The 14,746-nt window shown below is 37.6% G+C and overlaps 1 protein-coding gene across 5 annotated transcripts in view; it reads left to right on the forward strand.

The window, feature by feature from the left end:
• Window positions 1-14,746, forward strand: part of LOC143156389 (ras-related protein Rab-10-like) — a 31,543-nt gene that overhangs the window by 10,580 nt on the left and 6,217 nt on the right. For 2 of the 5 annotated variants that reach the window (XM_076329774.1, XM_076329778.1), the window contains 2 exons: window positions 5,551-5,640; window positions 11,318-11,419. In XM_076329774.1, coding sequence (XP_076185889.1) covers window positions 5,551-5,640; window positions 11,318-11,419 — 192 coding nt within the window. Of the gene's footprint in view, window positions 1-5,550; window positions 5,641-8,282; window positions 8,544-11,317; window positions 11,420-14,746 lie in introns of those variants that run through there. The other 3 variants (XR_012994618.1, XM_076329776.1, XM_076329775.1) reach the window with 3 other exon arrangements.

Here is a 14,746-nt window from a genome sequence, read left to right on the forward strand (position 1 = left end):
GCAAGTGTAGAAAAATTAAATAAAATTTAAAAAGGGAAACAGGTACAGGTGTCATTAAACACCAGACTAATAGGTAATGTAAAGCTTGCACCTGAACCAATCAAACAGGATTTTTGAGACAATTCAGTTATTACATTACGCTCTCATTTTTAAATTCTTTGTACGTAGAGATTTTAAATAAAGTTTTTTAAAAATCTGTTCAGTGTGCTAAGCTATTTACAACAGTTGAAAATAACAATCTAAGCAATTTAGCATTCCTAAAAACGCCGTTGATTTTATAAAAACTGGCCAGTCAGTGCTATTACAATCAGATTACCAGTAATGTTCTCATTGTATTTCAATTATTATAAGTGTGGAATACAGCAACTTTCCTATTAAAAATTAATTATTGTTCAAGGAAGTTCAAGACACAAGTATGCTGCCATATCTGTATTGTTGTAAAATTTGTATTCAGAACTAGGGGAAACTAAGTAACATGACTGTACTTAAAAAGCTTACTAGAAAAATACACTCACAGATTAATATCTTAGGACATGATTGGCAAATCCAATACAGGTATATTGGATTTGTAATGCACTCATTAGGAGCATGATAATTGCAGGGAAATTACTTTAGAACCTGAAACCATTCTTTATTTGTAGGATTGCTGGTCATGTCCAATTTATTAAGTTGTTCCTCTTGTCTGCTGACATGGCTTTTAGCTGTTGTATGCAGCTGGTCTGAAAGGCTGATTCTGTTTGGCCTTTAAAAATCAAATGCAAGTAACCGTGTACCAAATCCATTTGCAGAAAACAGTTCTTTCCAGGATGTTTTGAACAAGGTTCCAGCTAAGATATTGGCAAAAAGTTCCTCACAATAGAGTGGTCAAATGCTCAAACAGGTGCCCAGAGAGGATCTGGAGATAGTTAAAACTCGATTCAACAGGGCCTTGAGCAACCTGACCTGACTTTGAAGTTGGCCCGTCTTCGAGCAGGGGGTTAGACCAGATGACTTCCAGAAGTCCTTGCCAACCTAAATCACTCCATGATTCACACATGACATCTGAGTCTCCAAAAACTTTTGAGTTAGATAGTAGGTTCTAGTTTTCTTTTAAATACATTGGACTGGGTTTCATTGTGCTGGTCTCCTGGTGTGGCCGTGAAGGTGGCGTTACCAGTTCCTAACAATTATCTCCATGCTGGAAATTCTCTGCTAGCACAGAATTTTCTGCATGGGGAAGGTAAACTCATTTTCTCATGCAGTAGCAAGTCTTGGTGACATACTTTAGTGTTCTTGGAATATATTAGCTTTCTATTTGTACTACCTGAAGAAGTGACCCCTCAACCGGGCTATGAAATGTATGGGTGTGTTGGGTTACTGCCATTTTTCCATAGTGCCCTTTTATGGTTCTGTTCATTTGATGCATCTGAGAGTTGGGATACTGGACTGTCTTTCAGTGTTTCTGCATCATACTTAAATAAAAGCAGCACAGCAAACTGCTTTACAAATGTGAATTAGTTTGACTTCAGACTCTTCTGAGTTTTTCTTCCTCAGATTGGAAAGCTTGATGTCAAAAGGATCAAATTGTTCCAGTTCATAGATGGGTTTGTTGTTATGGCTCTGATTAGAACTGAAAATTCTTGTTCTTGTCACTTTACTAAATTGGTTTATCTCTAATCCCAGATTGGTTTCAGGATAAATTGGTTTATATCTAGTGGTGTCTAAGTTGGCTAATACACAAACAAATTCTATCATTTGTTTATTTCCACTGAAGTCCTGGAAACTGGGCATTTGTAACTGAGGTCATAAGGTGACACTTAGAAAAATACATGGAAAAAGACATGTATGGGAATCATAATATGAACACTGCCTATGTGATGCTGTCAAAGAGACTGTGAGGACAATGTATTCCTAACAAATTACTCTTCATTAATACAAAGGGTAAGTTTCTGGTGTCATTGTCTAGTGAGTAGGAAGAAGAAACTTCCCAGCTTTATGGCCTTCCCCAGCTCTGCCTTCATCTTGCTGCATGACCATGTGTATCCTCTTCAGATCTGAAAAATTATATTAATGCTACATTTCTTCCTCAAATACAAACTAATTAAGTATTACCATAGTGTATTTATCAGGTATGGGTTCTCAATTTCACTGTTTGGACCTACAAACAAACTTCTGTTCCCTTTTCAAACTGTAATCAGTGAGTATCAAAATCATGCAGCCCTGCACAGCTATGCCCTGGAAATGCGGTGGAGGGACAAGGTGGTGATTCTGTAAGATCTGTCACTGGATAGATAGCTTTATACAACAAGGAGTCTGGATGAGCTGGTTGGTAATCACGGTCAGTTTGCTGCAGGGGAGGTTGAGGCCAGCCATTCACAGTAGGGTCTGCGCTCACCATTTAAAAAGTGAAGCGATAGTTTATTCCAATAAACTGTAAGTACAAATGTGACGTAGTTCTCTTTCAATGAAGGTGTCTGCGCTACTTTTGATACTCATGTGAATTCACAGCACTTCTGTGAAATAGTTTCCCTGCAAAATGAGAACAACTGCAGAAAAAAAGACCTAACATTTGGAAGAAAAACCCCAAATTACATACAAAAGGGATGAGCAACATATTTTCCCTTTTGCATTTTTGATTTCTGTTAATAGCCACATAGTCAATCAGTGAGTTGGGTATTTACCTGGTTGGGCGCACAGACTAGGTGAAAGTTGAGCAGTACGGTAATTAGTGAAGGACATGGATGGATGGCTCCTATCAGAGTAGGCTGCTAAAGCGCACCATGGTACTCTGGTTCGAGAGTCCAGTGTTCCTAGTCCAGTCTGTGGCACCGCTGCCTTTGAGGCTCTGGCGCTGCTCCCTCCTGTGGCCACCGATCACAGCAGCCTGGCTCCCACCACCACCAGATCCAGCTGCTGGGGAATCCAGCAAGGCAAAAACCTGTTTGCCATAAACCTGATGACTCCAAGCTCTGCCAAACACTTCAAAAAACTTGGTCAGTCTCAATAAATCTCTTGGCTCCAATTTTTTGAGAGAAATATAGTGCTGATATCTCCTTTTTGGACATTTAAAAAAAAAAAAGGCTAGGTTTTCTCCAAGTTCAGATTATTTTTATTTTAAATTTCAGTAAAATGTGAACTTTGAAATGTTACAACTAGAAGAAAAACTGAAGAGAGTGAACCAAAACTCTGGATGTATTTTTGAGATACCAAAGCAAAACACTTTCTTTTTTTACTTCTCAAAAAAAAATTTTCTTTTTGCCTCGATGAAATTGAGGAAACTTTTAATAGTATTTTTCCATGACATGGGAAAAAAAAAGTTTCCTGATGCTATTAGCTTAGTCAGTGCTGACTTGCATAATAGCATCTCAACAACTGTAAAATAACCATCCTCTTTTTAGCTATAGATTTTGCATTTGGAAAGCTTATTCCTGAGCTATAAATAAAAGAGGATGAAAATAAACAGTGAGCTTTTGGAAGCATTGAAGAGCCATATTTTTGGCCAATTCAAATCAGTGTACCTCTGCAGTTTTTATGCCAACTGAGCACATGGTCAAACTTCTGCCTAGTCATATTGACTTAATATTTAAGACTTCATCTACATAATCAGTTTTCAGAATTTAACATGGATGCCATTTTGGTGTTTTTAGTTTTCTAAAAGCAAGAAACGGCAAGATACCATCTTTAAAAAAGGAATACTTTCAGTCCTTTGGTGGAGGATCCAGTCAAAGTGAAAATACATTATTACATTATATTGATGTAAAAATAATAGTTATTTGCTGAAATAAATACTTAGTTATTGGTAATAATGATAAATACTTACTGAAAGGCCTGGTACCTCTAACCTCCTTTAAATTTTGTTATTATTTGAAGCTGTTTAGAAAGAACATTCCTACTGCAAATATTTGTGCTGTTTGTACAGAAATAAAGGTACAGGATGAATTTCATGGTTTTGTACATACAGTATGCAAGTATTTCCCTTTGACCTTTTACTTCAGGGTAAAGTCAAATGTCACTTGTAAAACCTTCAGCTACGTACAGGCTTCTTCCAAATAAAAAGTTGATTGTGTGATGAGATTAAATTGTCTATTTACCCTATTTTAGGGACTGATGTATGTGATTTTATGTAGGAGAGCCATTGACCTTAATGAGTAAAGCTCCAATGCATTCTGAAACAGCCAACATTTTGGTCTATTAATCCAGGTTAGATTGATTCATTATTTTAGGCCTGTACTTTGTACTCTTATGTTGAACTTACTTCATTTTAATACTACATTATCCTGAACATCAGCTGTGGATATGAAATGAGATTAGCCGACTCGAAAATGAGAGTGGATTAAAAAAAATGAAATAGTGTTCCTTCATAATAAATTGTGCCTACTGCTGTACTTCAAATGAGGCAACTTAGTTGTAAAAGTGCAAATAGACTAAAAATAATGATTCTCTCATCCTTTAATGGAGGTTTTTCTTTGCATTCTCTGAAGGGAGGTACGTGTGTGTGTGTGTGTGAGCTCTGGGGAAGAGGATTGTGCCTGATTTTGTCTTACGGCAAAGTTACAAAAGTTAAGACTTTGACAGAGATCAGAGATTTCATCAACGTCCTTGTAGAGAGATCTGCCGCCTGAGACCAGGCTTTTTGAGTCACCAGAGAAGCTGCGTGAGCATATACTTTCAGAATATAAGCCATGGGATCAGACCACGTTAGCTTTAATTGTCTCTAGATCGAGACCCTCAGCTTCCTCCATTTAAGCACTAAAAGTGGTTTTAAATACTATGATTTTCACAACAAATGTCAGTTTTCAAATTCCACATGCTGTTGCAGAACTGTTCCCTTTCCTTGTCACTATTCCAGTCATGTATAGTTACAATGGCTTATCTTAAAATAACACTGATGTAAAGCACTCAGTGCATTTCACAGTCATCATGTATGTAACTGGATTAGTGGAACGAAGGATGGAGACAAGGTCAAAAAGCTAGATTTTTCTTCCTTTTGAAATCAATGAGGTTTTTAAATTTTACTTCATTAAAAATCTATTGCCTTCTTCCGAGTGTCTTGGAATAATCAAACTTTTATGTTGAGTTTGAACACTTTGAATGTAATTTTACTGTCTGTGTGCAAAAGTGAAGCACAGAGAGGTGCTCTTTCAGGTGCAGCAAATTCCTTCCTTTTTACTTGTGAGTGCTGGATGTACACCAGACTCATATGCTAATCCATGAACCCATTACTTTAGGGAGGGTAGTGTCTGTGAATTCAGGGCACTTCCAGTCACTTCAAAGCCTCAAGATGGAGCATTCATCAGAAGATGGTGGCCATGCACCATACCTTATGAAAGCGGTTGGAAATTATGCCCTGCACTTGTAAGTGGCTTTTTTCTGCTCTTTGCAATCTTGATGTTTTCCTCCAAATCCCAGTAACTGATGGAAAATATTTCCACATATGAAAAGGTCAGGACAGAATTCAGCCTTTACTTTCAAGGAAATAAAGTGTTGAAGGTTAGTGTGAGCTGAAGGTGAAGGGCTTTTGTTGTTTGCTTTTTTCTGACTTGACACTTACTAATGCTGGTTCTCTTTTAGAAAGCAGGTGATGAAGTGGACGTAATACTGTTGGGCAACAAGTGTGATAAGGAGTCAGAACGTGTAGTTCCAAAACAGAAAGGAGAAAAGGTATCACTGGTACTTTCTTTGGGTTCTCCTGAGGATCTTAGTATGTGACTGTGAGCTGTTACACTGAAAATGATAAAAAGCTCCTGAATTCCAAAAATTCTATTAGGAATTGCTCCAGAAGAACAGTTGTGGAGTTCTGGAGTGTTGGGGTTTTTTAACATATGAGCAGAAATACATTAAGTAACTCCTAACTGATCTCTTTAGAATACTGATTTTTATTTTAAAGGTTAAAATGTACTTTGAAAGTTTTAGGTGTTGCGATAGAAATCTTATATTTTGAATTAAAACTAAAAATATTTTAGAGCCTGCATTTTCAGACTACTGTTTTAATGTGGAATACTGAAATGTAATGCATAATACATTCTGCATATTTTTTCTGGTGCCACCCATCAATGATTTTTTTGCTACAGCCTGACTATAAAGAACTGTTCTGGCAGCCTGTGCACAGTGATCTGCATTGTCTATGAATAGCCCTAAATAATACTGGACAGATACATTTAGGGAACATCCAGCTCCCCTAGATCCAACTATATGTGTCGTACAGCTGAGACTACGGTATAGTTTATACCTGCTGACCATGAGTAGGGGAAGAACTGGTGTTAAGTGGGGAGTGCTGTTTTAAAGGCGATGGCAAATTACTCTCACTGAGAACCAATGAGGAAATCCAGGAGCCATGCTATGGCAGAAGAAATTGTGATAATGACTAAATGTCGCGGGAGAGCGTGTCCTATATACCAGTAAATTTTGCAACTGCAACTGTATGCATCTGTTGTCTGGAACTGTTGTCTGAGCCCTTCTATTACGCTTTCAGGCATGGTAAGTCACACAGGATGTCTTGTGTTTAAAGAAAAGAACACTGATAGTTTCTTGCCAATTATATAATCCCAGATTAGGGAACTTTAAAAAATAGCATCACCTTTTCAACAGCATTACAAATAGGAACTTTTGAAAGTTCATTGTTTGTATGCAAGACACTTTCAATGTTCATGTACTGTGTACAAGGAATAAGGTTGCTGAAAAAGAGATGTATACTCTCACTCAAAGAATGCACTCTCAGAAATCTAAAGAGTCACTGGATGCATGTGCACAAGAGGGCAGTAGTAGGGTTTTGCATATGGTATTAACCGTGACATTTTCTGACTTCTGTGTACTTAACCATGCGATCAAAATTTCTCTTAATGTAGTATTTTTTTCAAAAACAAATCATTACCTCCTCACCAGTGAGTCTGCTTTCTAGATTTCTACTGTGTTTTGAGGCAAGGCAACTCTTCAGTTACACTATTTCTTCTTTTAATGTGATTTACAAACGCTAAAGAATCTGACTGAACCAGCTGCGAGAGCACAGAGCGAGCTAATAATTGTCCTCTCACTCCAAAAAAGAAAATATCCTTATTAAGAGGGGAAAATAGTTTGATACGAACTCTGCCACATAATAATTCATACTTGCATATTTCATACTACCCTGTGAGAATGAGCTGTAAGTATTGTTCTGTTCAGAGTCTTGCAGAGAAGACCCCTACGTTTTCTGGGAATCTTATCATTTATGCTGGCATTTCTATAACAATCTGTCATAACTGAGTGGCCATCGTGTGCCCCTTTATAGACTAATTTAATGCTGAGAAATTTTTTGTGTTATTTTGTAATGATATAATTTTGATCACTCACAAATGGGTATCTTTAATTTTAACACTATGAAGTATTTTCTTGTATTAATAGTTTTTTATTCACTTTGAGAAAAGTTTGAACTCAACCTTCTTGGGCTCCTCTGTCCCCCATCCTCCCCCCCAGTAACATTATCTTTTTCTCTGAAAAATAAATTAAAATTTTGAAGGTATATGACTTGGTAGAATGTGGCTGTTCTTCTATCAAATCCTTCTAACAGAAAGAGACAAGTAAAATATTACTCCTTTTTTTGCTTTTGCTGTCTTTTGCTGTCTTCATGTGCCTGACTTCAAAGCTGATTTTACAGGTACAATACAAATGAAAAAAAGCATTCTGCACATTTCAGACACATCTCTCTGATTCAACACTAAGAAATCCTAGCAGCACTTTGCTAGGAAGTAGTATATTTTGAGTTAAAAGAAATGAACAATTGGAATTAAATTTCACCTTGAAAGAGATATTGGCATTACCTATTTTGTTATTGTAAGTAAGATATGAGCTTATTTCACTCAGGATCTCCAAACTGTTCTCAAGGATAATATAAAATAACATTTCCCAGTCACATAATTCCCATAGGCTTGTAAATGTATTTAGGTATTTTATTTATGGATCTATTCAAGATGCTTCCAAAGGCAAAAAAAAGTAATTCTTTGAATGTGCCTTTCCAGTTTCTTTATGAGAGGGAGTAGCCAAAGCTGTGTTCATACTGCCAGTTGCTTTAACACTGGACTGTTGGTTTTTTTTCCATCTAGCTACATTTTTAGAGGACATGCTTGCCACAATACTTATCAGTATGCACAGTGAATTGGAATAATACATGCATTAATGCTCTTTGACAAATATTGTGCACATACAGAGAAAATGGGGGTGCATTGATAGGTGTAGTAGGCAATGTAGTAACATGATACAGAGAAGGCTGAAATACTCAAGGTTTTTTAATTTTATTTTATTTTATTTTTCTTTTGCATTGGTCTTCACAGATGGAGCTTGCTCCCAAACCTCTGCATGTACTGGCATGGTTTGGGAAGGAGCAGGTCAGCCAGCAGTGGGAAAGCATTGGATTAGAAACTGCTTAGGAAAGTTGGATGCATCCATCGACACGATGAAGTTCACCCAATTGTGCTGAAAGAGGTGGTCAATGTGATTGGGGCCACTATCAGTCAACTCTGAAAAATCATGGTGGTTGGGAGACATCCCTGTTGACTGGAAAGATGCCAGCATGACACCTGTCTTTAACAAAGGCAAGGAAGAGGGTCCAGGGAACTGTAGTCAGTCAGCCTTGCTTCAGTCAGTGGAAGCATTGTGGAGCATGTTGTCATCAAATCCTTTTCCAAGGACATAAAGGACATAAAGATAATCTGGAATAGTCAACAGAGGGCAAATTGTGCTTTACCACTCTGGTTGCCTTATATGATGCCAGGAAATGGCAAGGGAATAGCAGTGGTTTTGATGTATCTTGAATTTAATAAGGCTTTTGTCACTCTCTCCCATGGCATCCTCACTTGGAAGCTAGGAAATGTGGGCTGGACAAGTAGACCATTGGTGGACTGAAAATTGGCTGGACTACCAGAGGCAAAGGGTAGCGACTGAAGGCTGTGTGTCTGGTTGTTAGCTAGTACTGAGCAGAGTACATTGGGGTGTGTAGTGGGGCTCACATTGTTCAACATCTTAATCAGTGATCTGGCTGATGGTACAAGGAGATTTGCATGTGACATGAGGTTAAGGGGTGTGACTGGCACACCAAATGGAAGAACACCAATTCAGTGGAACCTTCATAAACTTGAGGACTGGGCCAACAGAAGCATCATGAAATTCAGTAAGAAGTGCAAAGATTTACACCTGGGATGGAATAATCCCAGGCATGAGTCACTGCCCTGCCCTGCACTGCACTGCAAAAGACTGGCGGGTTACAATGAACACCAGCTTGAATATAAGTCAACGGTGTTCTCTCATTGCTTAATAGCATGCTGGGCTACATTAGAAGGATAATGGCTGGTAGACCTGGAGAGATTACTACCCCCCCTACTTAGTGCTGGCAAGACCACATGGAATATTGTGTCCAGCTTTGGCTCTCCCTTTTCAAGAAGGGTGTTGAGAAACTGCAGAGGGTCCAGCAGACAGTTACAAAGATGATTGGGGTCTAGTACCAGTAATCCATGAGGAGAACTGAGGGAGCTGGGTAAAGAGGAGGCTAAGGAGCCATTATTGGTCTACAGCAATTGAAGTGTAGAGGAATGACAGAAATAGACTCTTCTCAGTGGAGACAGACAATAAAGCAAAGGGCAGCAGACACAAGTCCTGGCTTGGGACGTTCAGGTTGGAGATAAGGAGAACCGGTTGCACTAGAAGGGTGATGTAGCCATGGAAGAGGGTCCCATAAAGGTTATAGAATCTCCTTCGTTGGCGGATTTCAAGACTCAGGTAGGCAAAGCTGTGGCTGACCCCATATCGTATGGGCAGTAGTCCCATTTCAAGTGGGGTTATCTTTCCAAATGATTTCTGTGATTCCATGATTAAAATGGTTTGTGTTCATCGGAGTTTGTATATAGGTAGCCTCTAGGAATCTGTTACATGACACAAGAAAGAAAAAACTAATATTTAATAGTAGATTGTGTGTACTTTATAAGCTGCAAACCAGTTGACTTCACTTTATTAGCCCAGTATTTTTTATTGCCTGTCTTTTTCTTTATGAACCATTATGCATCATTGTTTTGCATTGACACTTGCCAATAGTCAAATGATCCTAACTTCCCATAACAAATTGCTGCAGTACTGAAGACAGTTCACAGCAGTCAGCTGGAATTTTAGGATCCCTTATGAAGCAGTCTGTCTTAAGAAACAGCCCAGATCTCATCTTTATTTTCAAAATTACATTTTCTTACAGCATTTTGGAAAAGAAACCATTTTGCTTACTTTTTTCCTACCTTTAATATAATCTTTATTATATTTTGACTAAAACTTTGAAGTCCAATTCTTGTACCTTCATGCCTGATTTTGGAATTTTTGTAAAGCATTGATTTGTTACTTCTAGAGCTCATTGAAAGCAAACATAACTGCCAACATTAGACTTTTTATCCTAATGGAGAGCCTTCCAAATAAATCATTAAGTGGTCAGTAATTATAGGATTTTCTATACATTATAAGCAGTAGGGTATTTTCTTTGCCTGGAATCGTCTTCTCCAGATGTGTACCAAGAAGGGATCCATTGCAGAGGGAATAAATAGACTCTCTCACTCTGTTTTTCTGGCAGATACTATTCCTACCTTGGCCCCCTCCCTTGGCAGGCAACTGTTTTTCTCCATGTATTTAACTGTATAAATTAGAAAAAGTTTAGACCTTAAAAAGCTATGAATTTTGTTGTGGTTTTTTTTTCCTCATGCCAACATACCTCTAAGCTATCTGTAAGGGAAATACACTGGAAATGAGAGAACATGAGTAAATTAAATAAAATCAACCAATGTAAAGTCTATGCCGCCCTTTTCTTCTAAGTATTGTCTCTCTTCTTGTATTACCATAATATATTTTCACATACATATGTGTTCTTTGCTTGCCTATTATCTTTGTGCTTCTCTCTCTCTGGTAAAAAGGAGCATCTCTTTTTTTATATTTCATCATGCCTCTTTTTCTACAGTTTTTGTCACATTTTTATCTATACCTTTCTGCAGGCACTCCATTAGTTTCCTTTAAATAATTGCCTAGGAGACAGTTCATTTTCCAAATAAATCAAAACACTGAGAACAGACTCAGTAGAGTTTATTCTTCTTATTTACAAGTAAATATAGGTTAAAAAAGCTGTTTTGAAATGCAAAAATTTAAGATGACTGTTTTAAGAGTTACCTGAAATTTATAAACTGAGGATGAATATAGAGTACTTTACTGAGCTGACATTTACTTAATCAGTGTTTATATAGCATGTTAGATGCTGTCGGAACACCTCTATATCTCTTGCTATTAGTATTAAGAAGTGGTTTTTTCCTAAAGACTGTTCATCCCATTGCCTACATTTGTTTTACAGCTTGCTTGGGAACATGGAATACCCTTTTTTGAAACCAGTGCTAAAGATAATGTGAACATTGAGTATGCATTCTCAGTCTTGACTAAGGAAATACTGGAAAAGGTAGGCTCCTTTTTTGAGTAGAAAGAAAATGGGAGATTCCTCTTGACAGATTGGGTAAACAAGGTTGTAAATAAAGAAGAGGTTTAGCAAAGCACAGCCACTGCTGTTTTTGCATTATGGAGTTAATATTTTGGGGGGATCCTGTAGCTGTAGACATATAGAGGAGGAACATGGGGGAGAAGAATTGTGGGAGAAGAGAACAACAAAAGAAGGGAGCAGGTAAAATACAGTTCAGAGAGAAGGTTAAAATTCAGGAAAACTGCATTTGTGGCTTTCCTTCCTGTGCTTTTCTTCAAGGGAGAGGTTAACAGCTCTAGAGTAGTTCCACTTCTGTGCCAGGAAGATTCCTTTTCCCTGTAGGTTTCTGCAGAATATGCACACTGTGAAGATGCTGCATGCTGATGGAGTGAGCGGACCTTTTATGTTCAGCAATCAAATGTGTTATCCAAAGTTCATAGCTGTTTGTTTGGATGATTTACGCTAGTGCTTTTGAAGTTATTAGGACCTAAAGATTTGAGTTAATTAGTGATAGAATCAATATTGTCGCTGTCAGAGTCAGCATCTCTAACTACCTTGAGTGTGTTGGCTTAAAGGTCCTTAATCCTCAGAGTTGCAATACTTTTGTAGGACTGAATTATTGTTAATTAGCTCTGAAAATGTTTTGCATCGCAATTTATTTTTAGACAGTAGAATATTATTTTAGACATTAATGGATGTTCTTCATGCAATGCATTATCATTGCCATTCATCACCAATATTAGTTATACAAAACTAACCTTCTATTCCGAATACTCTTGAAGTCATAATAAAGATAAATGAGCAAAATTACTGACAAAGTCACAAGTTGCAGTCTTTTGATTAAGTAGCCATAGGGGATGGTCAGAATAATAGCTCAGGGTTGGACTGCTTCTAAATCAAGGTCCTGTCATATTATACAATAACACAAGCTGTAGTTGGTTTTTTTGGGGGAGAAAAAAGAAGGAAAAAAGCTTTTGATTTCTTTAGCATGAAAATGAAGCTCAGCAACTCAACAGTCAAATACCATTTAGAATAGGAGGATAATGGCAGGTCCTTGAATAGTTGGCAAAAAGTCTCAAGTAAGATAACTCTGGTTTTCTTGTAAATGAAAAAGGCATTGTCTACTGTAAATAGAGAATATATTTGTTAGTATGAAGCATGAAAACTACAAAACAGTAGCTATGATCATAACTGCTGCAAAGACAAATATGTGTGAAGCGAGCATTTCTGCACAGTGCGTTTGGGTAAGATCCGAGAGAATTCTCTGCAGCGTGCAGAAATGATGTTTGGGTATTTCTCACATTAAGATTGCCTGTGCTTATTTTATTTTAAGTGGAACTTCAGTATTCCTACTCATCTTCATGAAAATTCATGGGTTTTGTAGTGTGGACACGCAAACAAATTCAGACCACGTTGCAAATGTTATACCGCTGCATGGCTTTAATTAGAACTGCTTGAGAATACAGTTGTACACTCTGTGTGCATGTATGTGTGTTTGAAAAATATGTCCGTAAGAATTTGTCAAGTTTGTCTGTAGTAACATTTCACCTTATCTAAAAATGTTTGCAATCCCTGATGGGGCATCATGTACCATTACTTTGGTGTATAATTTGCCATTTTTAGTGCAATGCATTTGTTGATTTAAACAAGGACTCCTTTAGCCCAATTGGTTTTGCCACTGGCCTGATAAGAAAGAGTTCACAGTAAAAAAAATAAATCTACCATACAGTTTCATCATGGTTTTCAGGTTCGACAAAATAATTTGCTTGCTCACAAAACTGTGAAATCTGAATGTAGTACTTGAATTTTAACTTCTTCTAACTGATGAAATTTTGGAGAAGGGAAAATGCAGTAGGAAGCGTGACTAGTAGCTGTGAAAAATGACTTGATAGATGCCAGTCTGAGATCACTTCAGTCGTACATCCATTCTGTAGTGGTAAAACATGTACTTGCTGATTGTAAAAAGGAGATACAGCTTTGCACAGTGTTTTGGACCAAGACACCTATGTCTGAGGTAACAGGACGGCAGGCCTCCCTTTCTTCTGCAATAGGACCACCTGTCCCAGACTGATGAGATGCTTCTGTGGAAGCATGTCATTGCTTTACCAGCCCCACAGAGGAAACTCATTTTAAGGAACTCCCTAGAAAAGTCTGTTATGGCCATGCTTTTGGGAAGTAGGTGGAGGTCATTCAGAAGTAAGATAGATAGGCAGGGCAGGCTGGCAGGCGGTAGGCTGTTTTCAGATGCATTGCAGCAGGCTGTATTAATCTGAGGACATCTAGGATTTTTTATATACACACTTGTTCACCATCTACGGGCATTTCTTTATTAACTAAATCTAAAGAAAACACTCCTGTAGATGGGGACGATCAACGTCCGGAGTTATAGAGCTCACACAGAAGTAATGAGCTTCTTGATTCCCTTGAAATTTATAACAAGTTGTGGTTCAGTGGAGGGTTGGGAAAAAAACACATTAAAATGTGTCAGACATAAAAAAAAAAAAAAGGCAAGTTTGTATTGTCATTATTTTGTGCTGCATTTTCCTGTCTCTTCTTCTGTGGTTTTACTTGTGGTGGTCTTAAGGGAGAGAGAAGACTTCTGTATCCCAGCGATTCAGATAACTAAAGTGCTGCTTGACCTTTCAGATATTTATCATCTCAGCCATTCTATGCTGGGTCTTAATCCTATCGCTCTAATTTACATGGGTAGTAGTCTCATTAAAACAATCAGATGTTATTTGACAGCTTACATTGGTAACAGCTAAGGAGTCTTGCCATATTTTTGAGAACTCACGATTTTCAAACCAATCAGTTAATAATAACTGATTTGATTGTATTAGAAAGGCTGCAGTGGAAACGAATGTTAATGACAGCTTATTTCAGAGGTTTGCTTAGACACGTTGACAAATAACAACGGTATTTTATTTATTCACAATTCTTAAGAGTCTCGGATATGCCTAAACCTGTTCATTAATGGATGGCAGCTGTTCCTTAACAGTGCTTCTGGTTGCCAGTGAACTATTTGTACTTGTGAGTCAGTCCTCAAAAAACAACCAAAACCAAAAAAATACCACCCAGAATGCAGTTAGTATTTGCACTTTTGTGTTGTTTGGTTTCATGGCTGACGAGCAGTGCTCTTCTTAACTAGCTTTTTAAAAAAATATTACAAGCCTTTGCATTTCTGTCTTTGTGGGTGTGGTGGTTAGTATTTTTCTAAACTAGGAGCAGAAGGAGGGAAACTGTGTTCAACAAAAAGAAAAAAAAATGAAGTTTTTGCCCTTTTCTGAAGACTGCTATAAAACTAACCAA

Source organism: Aptenodytes patagonicus, chromosome 2, assembly GCF_965638725.1.
Source record: "Aptenodytes patagonicus chromosome 2, bAptPat1.pri.cur, whole genome shotgun sequence".
Taxonomy (NCBI): domain Eukaryota; kingdom Metazoa; phylum Chordata; class Aves; order Sphenisciformes; family Spheniscidae; genus Aptenodytes; species Aptenodytes patagonicus.